Source organism: Dromiciops gliroides, chromosome 2 (assembly GCF_019393635.1).
Source record: "Dromiciops gliroides isolate mDroGli1 chromosome 2, mDroGli1.pri, whole genome shotgun sequence".
NCBI classification, from domain to species: domain Eukaryota; kingdom Metazoa; phylum Chordata; class Mammalia; order Microbiotheria; family Microbiotheriidae; genus Dromiciops; species Dromiciops gliroides.
Genome location: NC_057862.1, coordinates 606,692,523 through 606,708,095, shown reverse-complemented (window position 1 = coordinate 606,708,095; position 15,573 = coordinate 606,692,523). Strand labels below are relative to the sequence as shown.

Sequence of the window (15,573 nt, the reverse complement as noted above, 5' to 3'; positions counted from 1 at the left end):
CTTGCTAAACATCACACAGTCAGTATCAGTCAGTCAGATGATCAACAAGCATGTTGTTGGGCAAAACCACCAACCCTATCCTCAAAGTGTTTGTATTCTAATAGAGGGAGACAACATGAAAACAGCCATGTACGAATAAGACATGTACAGGTTTAATTGGGGGGAGTCTCCAAAGGAAAGCACTATGGTAAAGGAGGTCTGGGAATAGCTTCTTGCAGAAGGTAAGGCTTTAGTTGAGACCTGAAGGAAGCCAGAGAAGTTAGGTAGCAGAAATGAAGAGAGGGCACAAATATTCCAGTCAAAGTGCCTCAAGTCAGGAGATGGTGTCGTGTTCAGTGAACAGCAAGGAAGAAAGTGTCATTGGACTATAGATTACATGGGGAGTTCAAGGTCCTAGAAGACTGGAAAAGTCCTACCAATGACTTGGCCCACAATATTTTGGGGCCAACACTGGGGCAGAGAGAGGGTATTTCAGATCTGCCCAAGGTATTTTCCCAAAGGGCAGTTCTGCCCACATCATCTCCTATCGTCACCCGTCACTACCCCTACATTGATTCAAGTGGCTCCCCATCACTTCCAGGATCACATGTAAAAGCTTGTATTTAGCATTTAGAATGATTCACAACCTCTCTCCTTCCTATCTTTTAATTATCCTACACATTCCTCATATTGTTCTCCGTGACCAGGCAACACTGGCCTTGCTGTTCCTCACACGAGACATTCCCATTTCCCAGCCTTTCCTTTTAACTGACTATTGTTCATGCTAGGAAGACTTGCCCTCCACCTCCTCGGGCCTTTCCTCTAACCTACCTTCCATTTTCACTGTCTTTCTTTGATGCAGTTGAATTTGGATACCTTTCCCCTCATTAGAAAGTGAGCTCCCTGAGGGCTGGGGCTGTGTCTGCCTTTGTTGGATCCCTAGGGTGTAGCCTGGTGTTTGGCACACAGTCAAAGCTTACTAAGTGTTTGATGACCGACATGATGGATTGCTTGGATACATCTTGGCTGTGCCCCTGGATGAGCAGCTTCATTTCTTAGGCAACTCTCTGGTGATAAATTGCAGAGTAGGCACCAATCTGTATTGGCAGAAGGGTCTCTTCAGTAGCAGTTTCCTACTCCAGTGAAATCTCAGGTCTAACCGCATCCCCTTCCCGACAGTGGGGAGGGAGAGTAACCACTTTTCTGGACCAGGAATGCCAAAGACAAAAGGCTGCTGACTACTCAGGCTGGGCTGCTGATGATCTGCTCCTGAAGGACGGCCAATCAGTGCTACTCTGTGGACAACAAGAGGGTGCCCTTTCTTTCAGAGCATCTCCTTGACCTGTGGTTCGATACTTTTATAAGTACTTTTCAGGGAAATGTGCTATGTCTGGTGACAGTCTCCATAAGTGAACATTTCCCAGCTATGACTTCTTTGTATTTCATTAGACAATCACCAAAACAAAAGCAAGTTTACTGCATGAAAGTTTTATTGTAGAGAGAAAACCACATACAATTTTTTTCAATAACTTTCTGTATTCAAAGCTACAGACTTGGGTCTCTAGAACTTTTTAGCATAAAGGGGCAATAAACAAAGGATTTGTACACTCCAATTATAGAGTGCATATGAAATGTCACATATAACTCACAAACTGGACTTATGTCTGACTCATAACTCATACCACTGAATCCAACTATGTGGAGAACCACTCTACATATCAGAAGGCCACTTGAAGACAGGCTTGCAAAGGAGACTTGTGCTCTATGGTTTTCTAACAAGTTGGAGAAATGGCTAAATATCCATTAATGACAAGCTAATTTCACTCAGAAAAGCATCACCAAATGGACCAAGTGAGCTTCTTTGGCATGTGTCTGCCCTGAGGGGGAATACAGCAAGTTGTTCCAGAAGAAATATTCAGTCTCCTTAGTTATTCAACAGGCAGTGACTAACAAGGGGCTTGTTAAAAAATTCTTGATAACATGACTTGTTTCTGATCCCCTGATAGGTTCTCACATATCTGAGCTATTATTGCTAAAAATGAAATTAAATAAAATTTTGGGGTCCAGTGAGATGCTCACAAAACACGAATGAGGTCTAGGGTTATCCTAGATCGGGGAATATCAATATTGGTCACTTTGACTTCCACTCTCTCACCAGGACCCAGCCCAAGACTCCTCCTCTTCTTCACTTTAGAAAGCTTTGCTTCGGTAACATTTCGGATGGGAATCAGCCCTGACTTGCCCACTCCTATATCCACAAAAATCCCGAAGAGAGTAGCATTCTCAACTTTCCCAGTGAGAACTGTCCCAACATTCAGATCTTCTAGGCAGACTATGCTCCTCTTGAAGTCAGGTTTATCAAAATCTTAAAGAAAAAAAAAAAGAAAGAAAATCAATCACAATATTGGTCAGTCAGTACTTGTTGAGTACTAATTGTATGCCCAAACCTACATTAAGCACCATGGGGATACAAAGGATCAGAAACTCTGTCCTCAGAGTTAATTATAATCTAGTTGGGAGAGAGGACAGACATGCACATTAAGCAATTTGAAGAAACTTAAAAATAACATTAATACAATACCAAGTGAGTCCAAAAGAGTAAAGAGGCCATAGAGCCGTTCACTGCTAGATGACAGACAGATGAGAGTGTGATTTTGGTCTAACAATACCACAACACTCATTAAACTACACAAAAAAAGGAGAATAGTTGATTGGAGTCTCTGTCTACTCACAACATTCTCAAATTTCTCTATCCAACATGTTCCAACTTCCTCCTATGTTTTGTAAGGAGTGGCCCTGGAATACTGGGGCAGGAGGTAAAGATGAAGACGACACTGGTTTTGCCTTCACAGAGCCTACTTGACGGAGAAGATTATAACTTTGCATAATAATGTGAATGAAAGTCTCACAAACAGAGATCAACGGAATGGTTTCTAGAAAATGTCACTGTATTTGCACTATCACTTGTGACCAGTTCTTGACTATTTAGACTCTGCATTCTTCTTATCTCTTCAGAGAGCCAGAGCTGGAGTCAGAAAAATCTGAGTTCAAATCCTGCTGCAGACACTTACTAAATAAGTGTGCCCCAGTCTCCTCATTTATAAAATGGTGATAATATTAACACTTACCTCCTAGGCTTATTATGGGGATAATATCCACAAAGTGCTCTGCAAACCCTAAAGCACTATAAATACAGCTTCTATTATTATTATTGTTACTACTATAAAACATATACATATACATACACACACATATTCATTCAATAGTGTCTTTTTCACAGAGCAGAGAGAAAGGGGGGAAGAGGATGAAACTGATATCGAGTTGGCTTTTTGTGAGCATGGTGCTCAGGTAAAAAGGCCTGCATAGGGGAGGATGCTGAAACAAACGGCTTGTGGGTCACCTGTGGATTTTTTTAATCCCTCTTTTCCGTTGGTCTTCTTTTCTAGGATTACCAAGCATTGACTACAGCAATAAAGAACACTCAAACCTCCCATTTATGACACTTCATTTCTTCCCCCACCCCTTCTCCTCTCCTCTTCCTAAACAGCTGTCATGCTCCATCCAGGCAGCTCACTGAAGGCGTCTTTCACATTTGCCTCAACAACTGGTCAGTTCTTTTCTTTATTCCTTGACCTATCCCCTTCTCCCCACGACCAATCATAGCACAACTGAGAATTAAAAGAAAATTCAGGTTTTTTCCTTTAAATACACACACACACACCCCCACCCCTTTTTCAATACTCCAAAAAAACCTCTGAAATTTGGACAGACTGTCCAGCATGTAGTTCTGCAGAAAGAGAATGTACCTCATTACTTGATGGTGATGTAGTGAATATCAAGAGCAAGAAACCTGTTGTAATGTAATATCACACTGAGAAAGGCCATGTCCATGAAAAGTAAAATCACAGGCCTAAGGATGAGATGGGCTGTAAGGCCCCACAGGAATTGCTGTATGCATGAAAACTCTTTCCCCTTTCTTGCAGGCAACCAGCTGCTTTAGAGTCCCTAAGGATTCCTGATCAGCTGTTTAGTTTAATTTTGCATGGAAAATCTGAGTCAGGAACTACTTAACATGTTCCTGAAGACAGCCTGGGCCATGGGGACAACTGAAAATTCTCCCTGTAAAGTTGCAATATCAACATTTTTACAATTTGACAGACAAGGCTATATCCTGCTCCTAATCCAAGTAACTTCTGATTTACTCAGTTATAAATACTCTAATAGTATCTGCCAGAATTGATTATCTCAAGTGAAAAACACTTAGGAAAAATGAGAAAAGGGTTAGGAGATAGTGACTATGGTTCTGGGAAAGTAAGCACATTTGAGAAAACGTAATGCAGAAAAAAGACAATGTAAATCATTTAATACTACCAAAGATTCATTGGGTATTACACAGACCAGAATGCCTTTAAACCTTAAGAGAATATGGTATTTATCATTTGCTGTATTTAAAAAACAACAACAACAACAACAACAGAAACATCACTTGGTGATGAGCCATTTAGAATTTAGGGGGGCTAGCCCTAGAACAACAGATATCCCACCAAAGCTAGGCCCTGTCAGGACCGCAGGTAGTACATCCTCTGAGAACCTCTAGGCACCTCCATGCATACCACAATGAGGCATAGGACAACTTTAGGGCAGGACTTCAATGAAAGATCAGATAAACTATTTAACTTCTCTAAGTCTTAGCTGGGTGTGGCCTGCAGGGATTTCAAACTGCACCAGTGACTTTATAAACTGGAGTAAACAATTTCCATATGAGGGCATAAGTATGTTGATTGGTACTAGTGCTGCCGCTGCTCTGCCTCCATGACAGTATCATAGGAAGATGGGATTAGTGTACACGTGCAGGGCATATTTCTGAACCACCATCTCTTCCAGGTTGTCTGACACGATTGGGTGACCCTAAAGTTAAACAAGGTCTAAACATGGGGTCACTCAGGCTTCCTGCACAAGTGGTTACATCTACATTACCTAAATTAGGTCATCTGTATTAACTAAGGTACTAGGGAGTCATTGGAGCTCATTGAGCAGGAGAATAATGCATAATAAAGGTGAATACGTAGGCTGACACCAGCTTCTTAAGGCTTTAAAAGATAAAACAGAGGAGCTTATATTTATTGGAGAGGCAAGAGGGAGCCATTGGAGTGTATTAAGTGAGAGAGTAAACTGTTCACACTAGAACATTAAAAACATTACTTTGGTAGCTCTGTAGAGAATGGATCATAGAGGGACATTTGAGGGACAAAGACCAATTAGAAAGTGACTAAAATAGTCTAGGTTATGAGGACTTGCATTAGAGTGTGACTGTGTGAGTAGATAAAAGGGGAGAGATGAAAGCAATATTGTGAAAGTAGAAAGAATAAAATTTGACAAGTGGAGTGAGGGAAGAGTAAGGAGTGAAGCATAATGCCAAGGCTGAAAACCTGAATGTCTGGAAGAATGGTAGTGCCCTCAACAGGAATAGGGAAGTTCAAAAAAGAGAATGGTTTTGTGGGGAAGACGAGTTCAGTTTTCGACAAGTTTTAGTTTGAGATGCCTATGAGACATGTTGTTGATGGAAAAATGAAAAAAAGACAAGTATGTGAAAGTGATGAAACGTGAAAGTGTGAAAAGGTACATACAGTGAAATACAGAAACATAAATATGAGGTGTTAACAGTATTCACACCTTACCTGTTCGAAAGTCAAAGCTTTCAGGTTGACTCAGACCATCAATGATTATTTGCAATGTATGTACTGTTGTTTTCAACCTCTTAGCAATTCCTTCTATTCCTTCCTTTTGAAGAACTGAATTTATTTTTTGTTGCATTTCGGGCTTTCCAATTTCACAAAGGTTGCCGCCAATGAGAGATAAAAACCTTTAATAGTTAAAAACAAAACAAAGCAAAAAAAAAAAAAAAACCTTAATATTTTTACCCAGCATCATTAAATTCCCTTCATTGTTTTATCCCTAAGTTTTTACTTATCTCTGAAATGTGCATAGATAACATATATGATCAAAAATTTGGTGACCATTTAATTGTGTATCCTAAACTGTTCTAGATGTTGTGCACTAGTCATTTTAATTCAATCTTCTTACATTTCCTTTGCCTGGCAGTCTCATTCAAATTTCTTTTTTTAATCTCATGTGACATAATGGGAAAGTGCCTGACGTGGTCAGGAAGGTACAGGTTCAAATTCTGACAGATACTTACTAGTTCTGTAACCATGGGCAAGGTTCTTGACTTGTCCTACCTTTATTTTACTCATCTGAAAAAGGGGATAATAAACAGCCCTTACTTCACATGGCTGTTGTGAAGATCAAATGAGGAAATGTACATAGAGTTTTATAAATCACGAAGCACCATATTAATGATCTGCTATTCTTGTTGTGTTTATTTTTGTTGTTAGATAGCAAGGACTATGCCTGTTGGAAATCCCTTTCAGAATCTAATACAGTATGAAAGTACAAAGTGGTGCTTAATAGAACACAACTGATGATTAGTTTTCTTGGTTTCATGTGCTGCAAGCAGGCTGCAGCTCATAATCAGAAGGAACTCTGAAGAACAAGGAGTAAATTAGCATGTGTTCAATCAACATCAGTTCTTTCTTTGGAGGTGGATAGTATGTTTTATTATTAGTCCTTTGGGATTTTCTTGGATCATTGTACTGCTAAAAAGAGTTATGGCATTCACAGTTCTTCACCAAACAATACTGCTGTCTCTGTGCACAATGTTCTCCTGGTTCTACTCACTTCACTATACATCAGTTCATACAAGTCTTTCTAGGCCTTTCTGAAATCATCCTGCTTGTCATTTCTTAGACATAATAATATTTCATCACCATCATATACCACAGCTTGTTAAGCCATTCCCCAGTTGGGCATTCCTTTGATTTCTAATTCTTAGCCACCACAAAAAGAGCTACTATAAATATTTTCATATAAATAGGTCTTTTTCTCTTTTTGGGAATGTCTTTGAGATATAAACCTAGCAGTGGTATTGCTAGATCAAAGGGTATGCACAGTTCTATAGCCCTTTGGGCACAGTTCCAAATTGCTCTTCAGAATGGTTGGATCTTTTCACTACTCTACCAACAGCATCCCAGTTTTCCTGTACCCCCCCAACATCCAGTATTTTCCCTTTTTGTTATATCTGTCACTCTGATACATGTGAGGTGATACCTCAGAGTTCTTTTAATTTGCATTTTTCTCATCAATAGTGATTTAGGACATTTTTTCCATATAACTACAGATAGCTTTGATTTCTTTGTCTGAAAACTGCCTATTCATATCTTTTGACCATTTATCAATTGGGGAATGTAAAAGACAAACTTCTATTTCTCTATAGTCTGACTCCAACTTACCTTTGCAACTTTTATCTTCCACTATTCCCCTTGACATAGTCTCTGTTTCAGCCAAGTTGGACTATTTATTATTTTCTAAACATAATATGTCTTACTTGATTTTGCTCACATTGTTCTTTTTGCCTATAATATCTTTTCTTTCATCTTTGCCTGTGGAATTAATACCTGTTCTTCAAGGCCTAACTTAAAATTATATACACAAAAAAGCACATATATACACAAATGTACATTTGCGTACATACATATAGTTTTCATTAATATAAATATATGTGTGTGTGTATGCTTGCATCAACCACCCTTTGCTTACCCCACTGGACCTGATCTTTCTTTTGTGTGTTCCCATTGCATATTTCCTGACCCCATGACGCCCCCTCCCCCCCACCAAGTCAAGGCACATCTCTTTCAAATCTGGCCCCTCAGACTAGCTACATGACTCTGAGCAAGTCACTTAACCCTGTGTACCTCACTTTCTTCATCTGTAAAATAAGCTGGAGAAGGAAATGGCAAACCAGTACAGTATCTTTGCCAAGAAAAGTCCAAATGGGGTCACAGAGAGTTGGACGGGTCTGAACCAATTGATTGTTCTTTTCCAATAGCACTTTTAATTCATTGTATTATAGTTGCTTATATACTTTAACTCCCCTATAGCATAAGAAAAAAATTCACATTTCAACTTCCAGTACCTAGAACAGCAGGCACTAAATCTCTGTTGACTTGAAGTGAAACTGGTAGTTTGATAGGAATAGAAAGCGTGCGTGCGTGCATGTGTGCGCGCGTGTGTGTGTGTGTGTGTGTGTGTGTGTTGGTGGGGTGGGAGAGAAGGGAGGTGGAAAGAGAGATTGTATGAGCGTGTGGTGTGTGTATGTGTTCATGCACAGAATCTCCAAAGCACAGCTGAGAAGGTTAGCTGGTAACTGTTGGTGCTGATGGATGGGCTGTGGCATGACAAGGTCCCAGGGACAGGATACAGCTGTCTGAGCTCTGACTGACATGGCAGATGTAACATGACCATCTTTACCAGCAGCCAACTTCCTTATTCAACTTTCTAAATAATCCATGCTTTGCTGACCAGGCTTCCCCCTGGCATTCACCCTGTTTTAATGGACTACAACTGTATGGCTATTAGCTGAGTAACTTTCAAATACCCCGGCTGTTTCCCCTTATCTACAGCCTATCTATGCTAAATGGGCCAGTGCTCCCTGCCCCCTTAAAAAACAACAATGTTATATTCACATATTGAATCTCTCTAATGAAGAGGAATATTTTATTACTAATAAATGTGACTAGAGGAAATAAGTCTCCAACTACATTGTACAAGAATTAGAAATCCAGTGGAGGCAGCACTAAACTGAGAGCAGGCAGATCTGGCTTTCAGTATCACCTATGTCCTTCATTGGCTTGGCTGTATGTGTAGGAATAATTAATTTGACCTCTAGGCCACATTTTTTTAAGGATGATGCAAGAGCAAAAGAGGATAAATGAAAAAATGTTACAGTATTCCACAACTGAGGCCACCCTACTTTTCCATCCTTACCTCTTTCCCTTCAGTTAAAAAATGCAAAATACTGAATTTCCTGAACACTGTCTAGTCTCCAGCCTTTTGCTTATTCCCAAGGCTTTCAATGTCCCGCCTCCTCATCTAGCCTATTGAATCCCTACCCCAATCCTTAAAACCTAATTCCAAATACACCTAACATTTCTCTGATCCTTTTCCAACCCCTGCTCCCTTCCACCCAGGTGGGTGGGAGTAACTTATATGGTATTCCCATGAAGCAAGCACAGAGCACTTACCTATTTGTTTTGTACCTTCCTACTGAGATTATGTAATATTGTGTGTTATAGTTTTATGTTTGTGTCACCCTCCCAAAAAGTAAACTCCATGAGGGTAGGAAGTATGTCTTCTCTTAACTTTTAATTCCCTCAGTACTTAACATGGTGATCTACACTTAGCAAAAATTTAATAAAAATTTGTCGATTTAATGAAACAGATCTAAACTCTTTGGAATAAAGGTGTCATACACATCCAGATTACAATATACACTGATATTATGATTTTTGTAACTGCTTTTTGAAAATAACCACACCAATGTAGATGCTAATTGAATGGAAAAGGGCTAAAGAAATCTGGGTAACTGAATGTAATCAAAATCACTCTGCCATAAGAAGTGATTATGAAGAACATAAAGAAGAATGAGAAAGCTTATGAACTGATGCAAAGTAAAGAAAGCAGAATTAGGAAAATAGTATACACAGTGACCAGAACAATGCAAATGCAAAGAACATTCCTACCTACTCCTTTTCCCCCAGCCAAAAACTCAAACTGGGTGTTGTGTAATTATAATGAGCAAGATTGGTCTCAAAAAAAAAAAGGAAAGAAAACGCCTGCTTTGCAGAAGTCTGGGGCTGGGATGTGAGTGTCACATAGACTGTCAGACTCAGCTCAGGTATTGGTTGGTTTGACTGAACCGTTTTCTTTCTTTTTTCATATTCTTTGTTAACTAGGGTAGGGTTTCTTAATGAGTCTGTGGATTTTATAATTGCATTGGAATATGGTTGGTTTCTTTTGAAACCCTATGAGTTTAGTTTAGGCATTTAAAAACATTCTTGAGAAGGGCTCCACAAGTTTTCCCAGACTGTTGCCAAAACGGCTAGGACATTAAAAAATTTAAGAACTCCTGTTTAAGGGATGGGCCCTCTGAGCAGTGGAAGGGGATGGTATATATTTGGAAAAGAAGGTGATATAAAAATAGAAGACATAAATTTAAAAAGTAACACAACCATGGAAAGAAAATGGCTAAGCCAACAACGTGAAGTTTACCAAAATGACTCACGCACTGCTGCTTTGGATTATTGAGTTGTCTATGGCATTAACTCTTGGGGCTGAGCAGTGATTTTAAGTGGTGTCAGGCCACACATAAATCTTTCATTATCAGTCTAGAAGCTGGTAAAGGGGCAAAAATTTCTCCAAACACTGAATAAGTATTAGCCTTGATATCAGAAACACTTAATACAGTTGGCTAACTTGGATCTTTCTGGCTTTGTATGAGGGACTAGATGCTACCAGTCATTTCCACATTTTTGAAAGCTGTTTATAGTGGTTACAGATGTGGGGAGAGAAAAGTAGCCCGGTTAAGCTGTGTGCATACTTTATAAATCATTTTTACTCTCACCCAAAGCCTGGAGGCATTTGCCACAGAAATCAATAAAAAGCAGCAGGTTGGGGTCAGTGTTCATGTTGCACATTGATCCAACTCTATTTTGATACAGCATTGTTAAAAACAAAGTTAAATACCTTTTTATTTAGAAAACTTTGGTAAAGTTACAACAGAGTTGGGTGAACAGGAAAATGGCAATCAAAGTAATTCAGAGAGAAAGGAACCATAAAGTAAACTGGGTATAGATTTTATCCAACAAATGGCTAACCTTAATCTTGCTAGATTTAGCACTAGCTAGTATGGTGCCATGCCCATTTAATATCTCCTATTGCATTGCTTATATGAATATTACCTACATGTACACTGAATTTTGATCGTGGGACTATGTACTGTTGGTAATGTACAACACAAAGTTTAGGAATTGGTTATGAAATTTTAGCCTTTACAAATCAAGGAGGTTCGAATTCCCAGTCTCCCCCACAAAAAAGTTTCAAATGAAATGTTATCTTCAAGGTTTAGAGCAGAAAATGTTAAGTGACAAATGGAGACAGGGATTAATAGCAGCAAGAAATATATTATCTATATTTAAAATTTAATTGATTAAAAATTAAACAATACATTTTCAAATTATTGCTACAATGTCACCAGCATAAATTAATGATCATTTACCCTCAAACCTGGGTAAATTTCAAACAACTGATTTTAAATGGAATTTTTTTCCAAAGTCAATGAATTATAAGTCAAACTCTCATTTGTGCCACTGAATGTCAACAGTTTTTTTCAGTCTAAAAACAGTCATGCTGAGCCACTGATGTTTTTTATTTAATACATAATTTCATCCATCTTACTTAAAAGTTAGAAAGTAGCATAAATGCAACAAATAAGCACATCGTGTTCTTTTAGCAACACATCTGTACAAAGTTAAAATACAGACCTCATGATTGAAGATCATGCTTACTTTCAAACGTAATTCCAAATAATCAGAAATGACTAATACTTTTCATAAGAATCTTATGCCTTTTCTTTTTACAGGGAATAAGAAATTTTGTACAAGATAGAGTAATTCTCTAAAACTTCATAAGACTTCAGATGCAGTCACTTTTGTGTAATAATTTCCAGGAATATCATTTAGGAGCTGAGAGGCCTGGATTCTTTACATTAAAAAGCAACATGATATGCCACAGAACGAATAGTGATGCAACATAATCACTTTAAAAACAACTAAATATTAGCATGTGCCTTGTGGGTGAAACACATATGATTTTAAGTCCCAAACAGAGAGGGACACACACTATGAGGGTAAAATACTTCCAGTTGTCTTTATTCACTCTAAATATTTAAGACTGTCCTATCAGAGATGACTTTTATATTCTAGTTTTAATCAGCATTATGTCACCAAAAAGAAAATATTTAAATTCAGTTATTTCTTAAATATGTGTGAATTTGAAAGTTGTAATTCTTAGTAAAAATTAGTGTGAAGATTCAATGATAAGAAAATCAACCTCAAAGAATTAATTCTTGGAGGGAAAACTGGATTTTAAAATATAATTCTAGTGGCATGCTTTTTCTTCAGGAAACAGAAAATATATATTCAATATTATTCACATCACCACTAACTGCAAACACTTCCTTCTCAATACCAACTTTACGGGCTTAAAGTACTAAACAATATGACCAATTACATTTGCTTAATATCCATATTTAAATTAATTACACCAACTATTCTTTTCTGAACCTTCAATTAAAAAATGGGCATAAGTAATAGCACCTCTAATGTATATGAAGTGTTTTGCAAAGCTTAAAGCACTGTAATTCATGTGAACAATTATCATTAATAGTAATACTTAGAAAAGGGCAGCTAGGTGGCAAACTGGATTGAGTGCCAGGCTGGAGTAAGGAAGACTCATCTTCCTGAGTCAAATCTAGCCTCAGACCTTAGTATCTGTGTGACCCTGGGCAAGTCACTTAACCCTGTCTGCCTCAGTTCCTCATTTGTAAAATGAGCTGGAAAAGGAAATGGCACACTACTCCAGTATCTTTGCCAAGAAAAGCCCAAATGGTGTCACAAAAAGTCAGACTCAACGGAAATGGCAGAACAACAACAAAAAAGTATTTGGTTATCTTCCCTATAATATTCATTTAAGATTAAAGGATTAGTGCACTCTCTAAAACATCTGTTTTGCTTGTGGTCACATCAAAAGTACAATGTTAATTACCATTTTCATCACCTTCCAGCTATCATAGCAAATTCCTGTCCTATTTGTTAGAGCAAGTAACTGTGACACATGCAAGTTTTTTGTCAGGTAGGGATGAGCATGACTTAAAATGATAATATATTAGAGGTAGACATGGGGGTACATACCCACCAAACACACTGGAAAATAACAGAGCCAAACATAGAGAAGTTTTAAATGACTTTTCTCAGCACATCATTAACAGAAAAAGTTAAAGCAGCTAGTTTTCAATAATGGCTTGTAGCTAGGTTAGGCAGCTATGTGGCACAGTGAATAGAGTATTGGGCCTGCACTCAGGAAGATTCATCTCCCTGAGTTCAAATCTGGCATCAGACACTTACTAGCTACATGACTCTGGGCAAGTCACTTAACCCTGTTTGCCTTAGTTTCCTCATCTGTAAAATGAGTCAGGAAACCACTCCAGTATCTTTGCCAAGAGAATCTCAAATGAGCTCACAAAGAATTGGACACGACTGAAATGACTGAACAAAAAAGCAAGCTAAACCAAAAAATTATTAGACTCTGCATACAGGGCAGTGGATAGATTCTGATGATACAAGTTCTGATTAGATAGGGTTTTAAAATGGTATATAGCTTTTGGGTAAACACACTTTTAATGTTTTCACCTGGTACTAACATGCCTTCTGAGGTCATCATTCTAAATACAAAGAAATAAAGCAGTATAAAATAACCATGAAGAGAAGCAAGAAAGAAGCTGTCACAGATTAGGGGCTGTAGTCTTTGTCTTCCAAAAGACTTGGTTTATGAGTATGAGATTATTACCTGTTTCTAACTTCTGAGGAGCCTACTAAATGTTTCCTTCTTTTTCAGAGCTCTGTTACATATACACGGAAACTGGATACTTTGGGCATGCTGTATTAATTGTATACTGGGCCATATACGATTGGAAGCTGTTTTCACATTCATTGTTTCCAGAAATTTAGTACTTAGTATCAACTTTGGAAGAAAATGTGCTGCTTAGAATTCTCAAGAATTTTTAGCTCTTAATGATGACTTTTTTCTTAAGAAAGCTTTAAATCATCCTAAATTCGGATGTATTTGCCAATAGTGTATGAGAAAAGAAACAGTTAAATTGATCAGTTTTATTTTCTTTTTGAGTTTAGTATGAAACAAATTTATTCCATAATAAAAGGTAAATTATATAAAAAAGAGAGTCCTATTAAAACACATTCAGACACTGAACTAATATACAGAAATGAGCACCATGCCCTTCAATAGTCACCTAAGTTACAAACAATTCAAAGATAACTGTCACTGTTCAAAACTCTTCCAAAATTGCTTTCAGAGCCACCCCAGGAAAATGAGTCTCATTACTTTATAGTCACAACTTGCATATCTAGAACAATCAACTTTTGTTATGACTAATTTTTATAATATTTCCAAGAAAAAGGTCATTTTCTAAGGATAAAGATTTGCTATAACTGAGGATGGTCAAAATAATGAGATAGATTCAGAGAGCAATTCCAAATACAGGTTCTAGAAAAATTTTGAACAATGGATATGTTACTGGAATAATTGTATAACTTTCACATGGTGGCTATTATGAAGCACATAAATTATTTTAAAATAAAATACTTGCAGCATGTGGGAATTTAAAAACTGGCCTCATTTTCTTATGGTCATACCTGACATCTTAGATTATGCCTATAAGATCAGAATATTAAATGGGCTCTCAAGGACACTATTTTGAAGTATGACACTTGTTTACATGTATAAGGTCTGTTTTATTTGTTAAAAAGTACTCTTACTACCTCGTCTGACACCTCCTATAGTCAACTGAGAGACGTCCAAATGTGAAACCAGAAGAATATCAGAAAAGTAAAAATTGCCAACATGTCAATTTTCATTAGTTCTCCTGCTCTGAGGGATTTGCAATTCAGGCAGAAGATTTAAGTCCCAGTTGAAAACTGGCATCCAGAGTTACCGCCTGGGAGCAATTTATTATTATTCTTTTTGGAGAAAAAAAAAGTTTGTTTGGTTCTTAGGTTACAGAGTAAGAGTTGGATAAAATGAAGTTAGTGGTTTCAAAGACTATGGAACTTCTACAGCTCAAAAACATTGTGTTTAGAACTAATATAATTTAATTTGCTGGCTGTAAAGCCATAACGGGGATTAGCGGCTGTGAGTATTTAGGAGAGGAGGACAAATCAAAAAGCCCTGTTCAGAAATACAGAGACGAGTGACGGTAGAGCTGAAATTAAACAGCTCTGGTACTGCAAAAGCATATGAATTGTGTCGAAAAAGAATGAATCTTCTCCCTTTTAGAAGTGACATTTTTAATATGATGGCAAAGAAATGGTTACAATGCAAATAATTAAGAACAAAGCCAAGAATCTACATCAACTGTTTCTTAAGTGCCTGATACCTTTATAGCCATTAGTTTATTTTATAAGAGACAATGGGGTTTAGTTGCTATCTCTTGGGAAAGGCAGGAAATTACTTTGGTATTAACTGGGAACAAAAACAAACAAAACAAATCTCATAACCACTCTTACTAGTACCTTAATCAAATGGGCTTAGGCTACAGGTGGCATCTTTCCATTGAAGGGGCTGACTTTAATAAAATTGTTTCTAAGTCTCTTACTGAAGGTTGTATATTACTACAAGATCTAATTATAGCTACTTTGGAAAATACTGCTAAATATCTGGCAGCTTCAGGCTGTTGGCTATTGATCCAATAGGGCAGTGACAAAGAATGATAACTTTTTTCTATGGCATCGATCCTGATTGTCTCAGCACCATCTATCTTCCCTGACCATAAAACTAGGCTCCTGGAAATGTCCAGTCTTTGGGTAGGAATGGGAAGATATTATTTGGGAAAGTTATGTACTCACT

The 15,573-nt window shown here is 37.7% G+C and overlaps 1 protein-coding gene across 4 annotated transcripts in view; it reads right to left on the bottom strand.

Annotated features, from left to right (window-relative positions):
- Window positions 1-1,451: 1,451 nt before the first annotated feature.
- Window positions 1,452-15,573, bottom strand: part of SRBD1 (S1 RNA binding domain 1) — a 296,284-nt gene continuing 282,162 nt past the window's right edge. For all 4 annotated transcript variants that reach the window (XM_043989808.1, XM_043989812.1, XM_043989811.1 and 1 more), the window contains 2 exons: window positions 5,658-5,842; window positions 1,452-2,344 (listed from right to left, as the gene is read on the bottom strand). In XM_043989808.1, coding sequence (XP_043845743.1) covers window positions 2,055-2,344; window positions 5,658-5,842 — 475 coding nt within the window. In that variant the 3' untranslated portion in view covers window positions 1,452-2,054. The remainder of the gene's footprint in view (window positions 2,345-5,657; window positions 5,843-15,573) is intronic.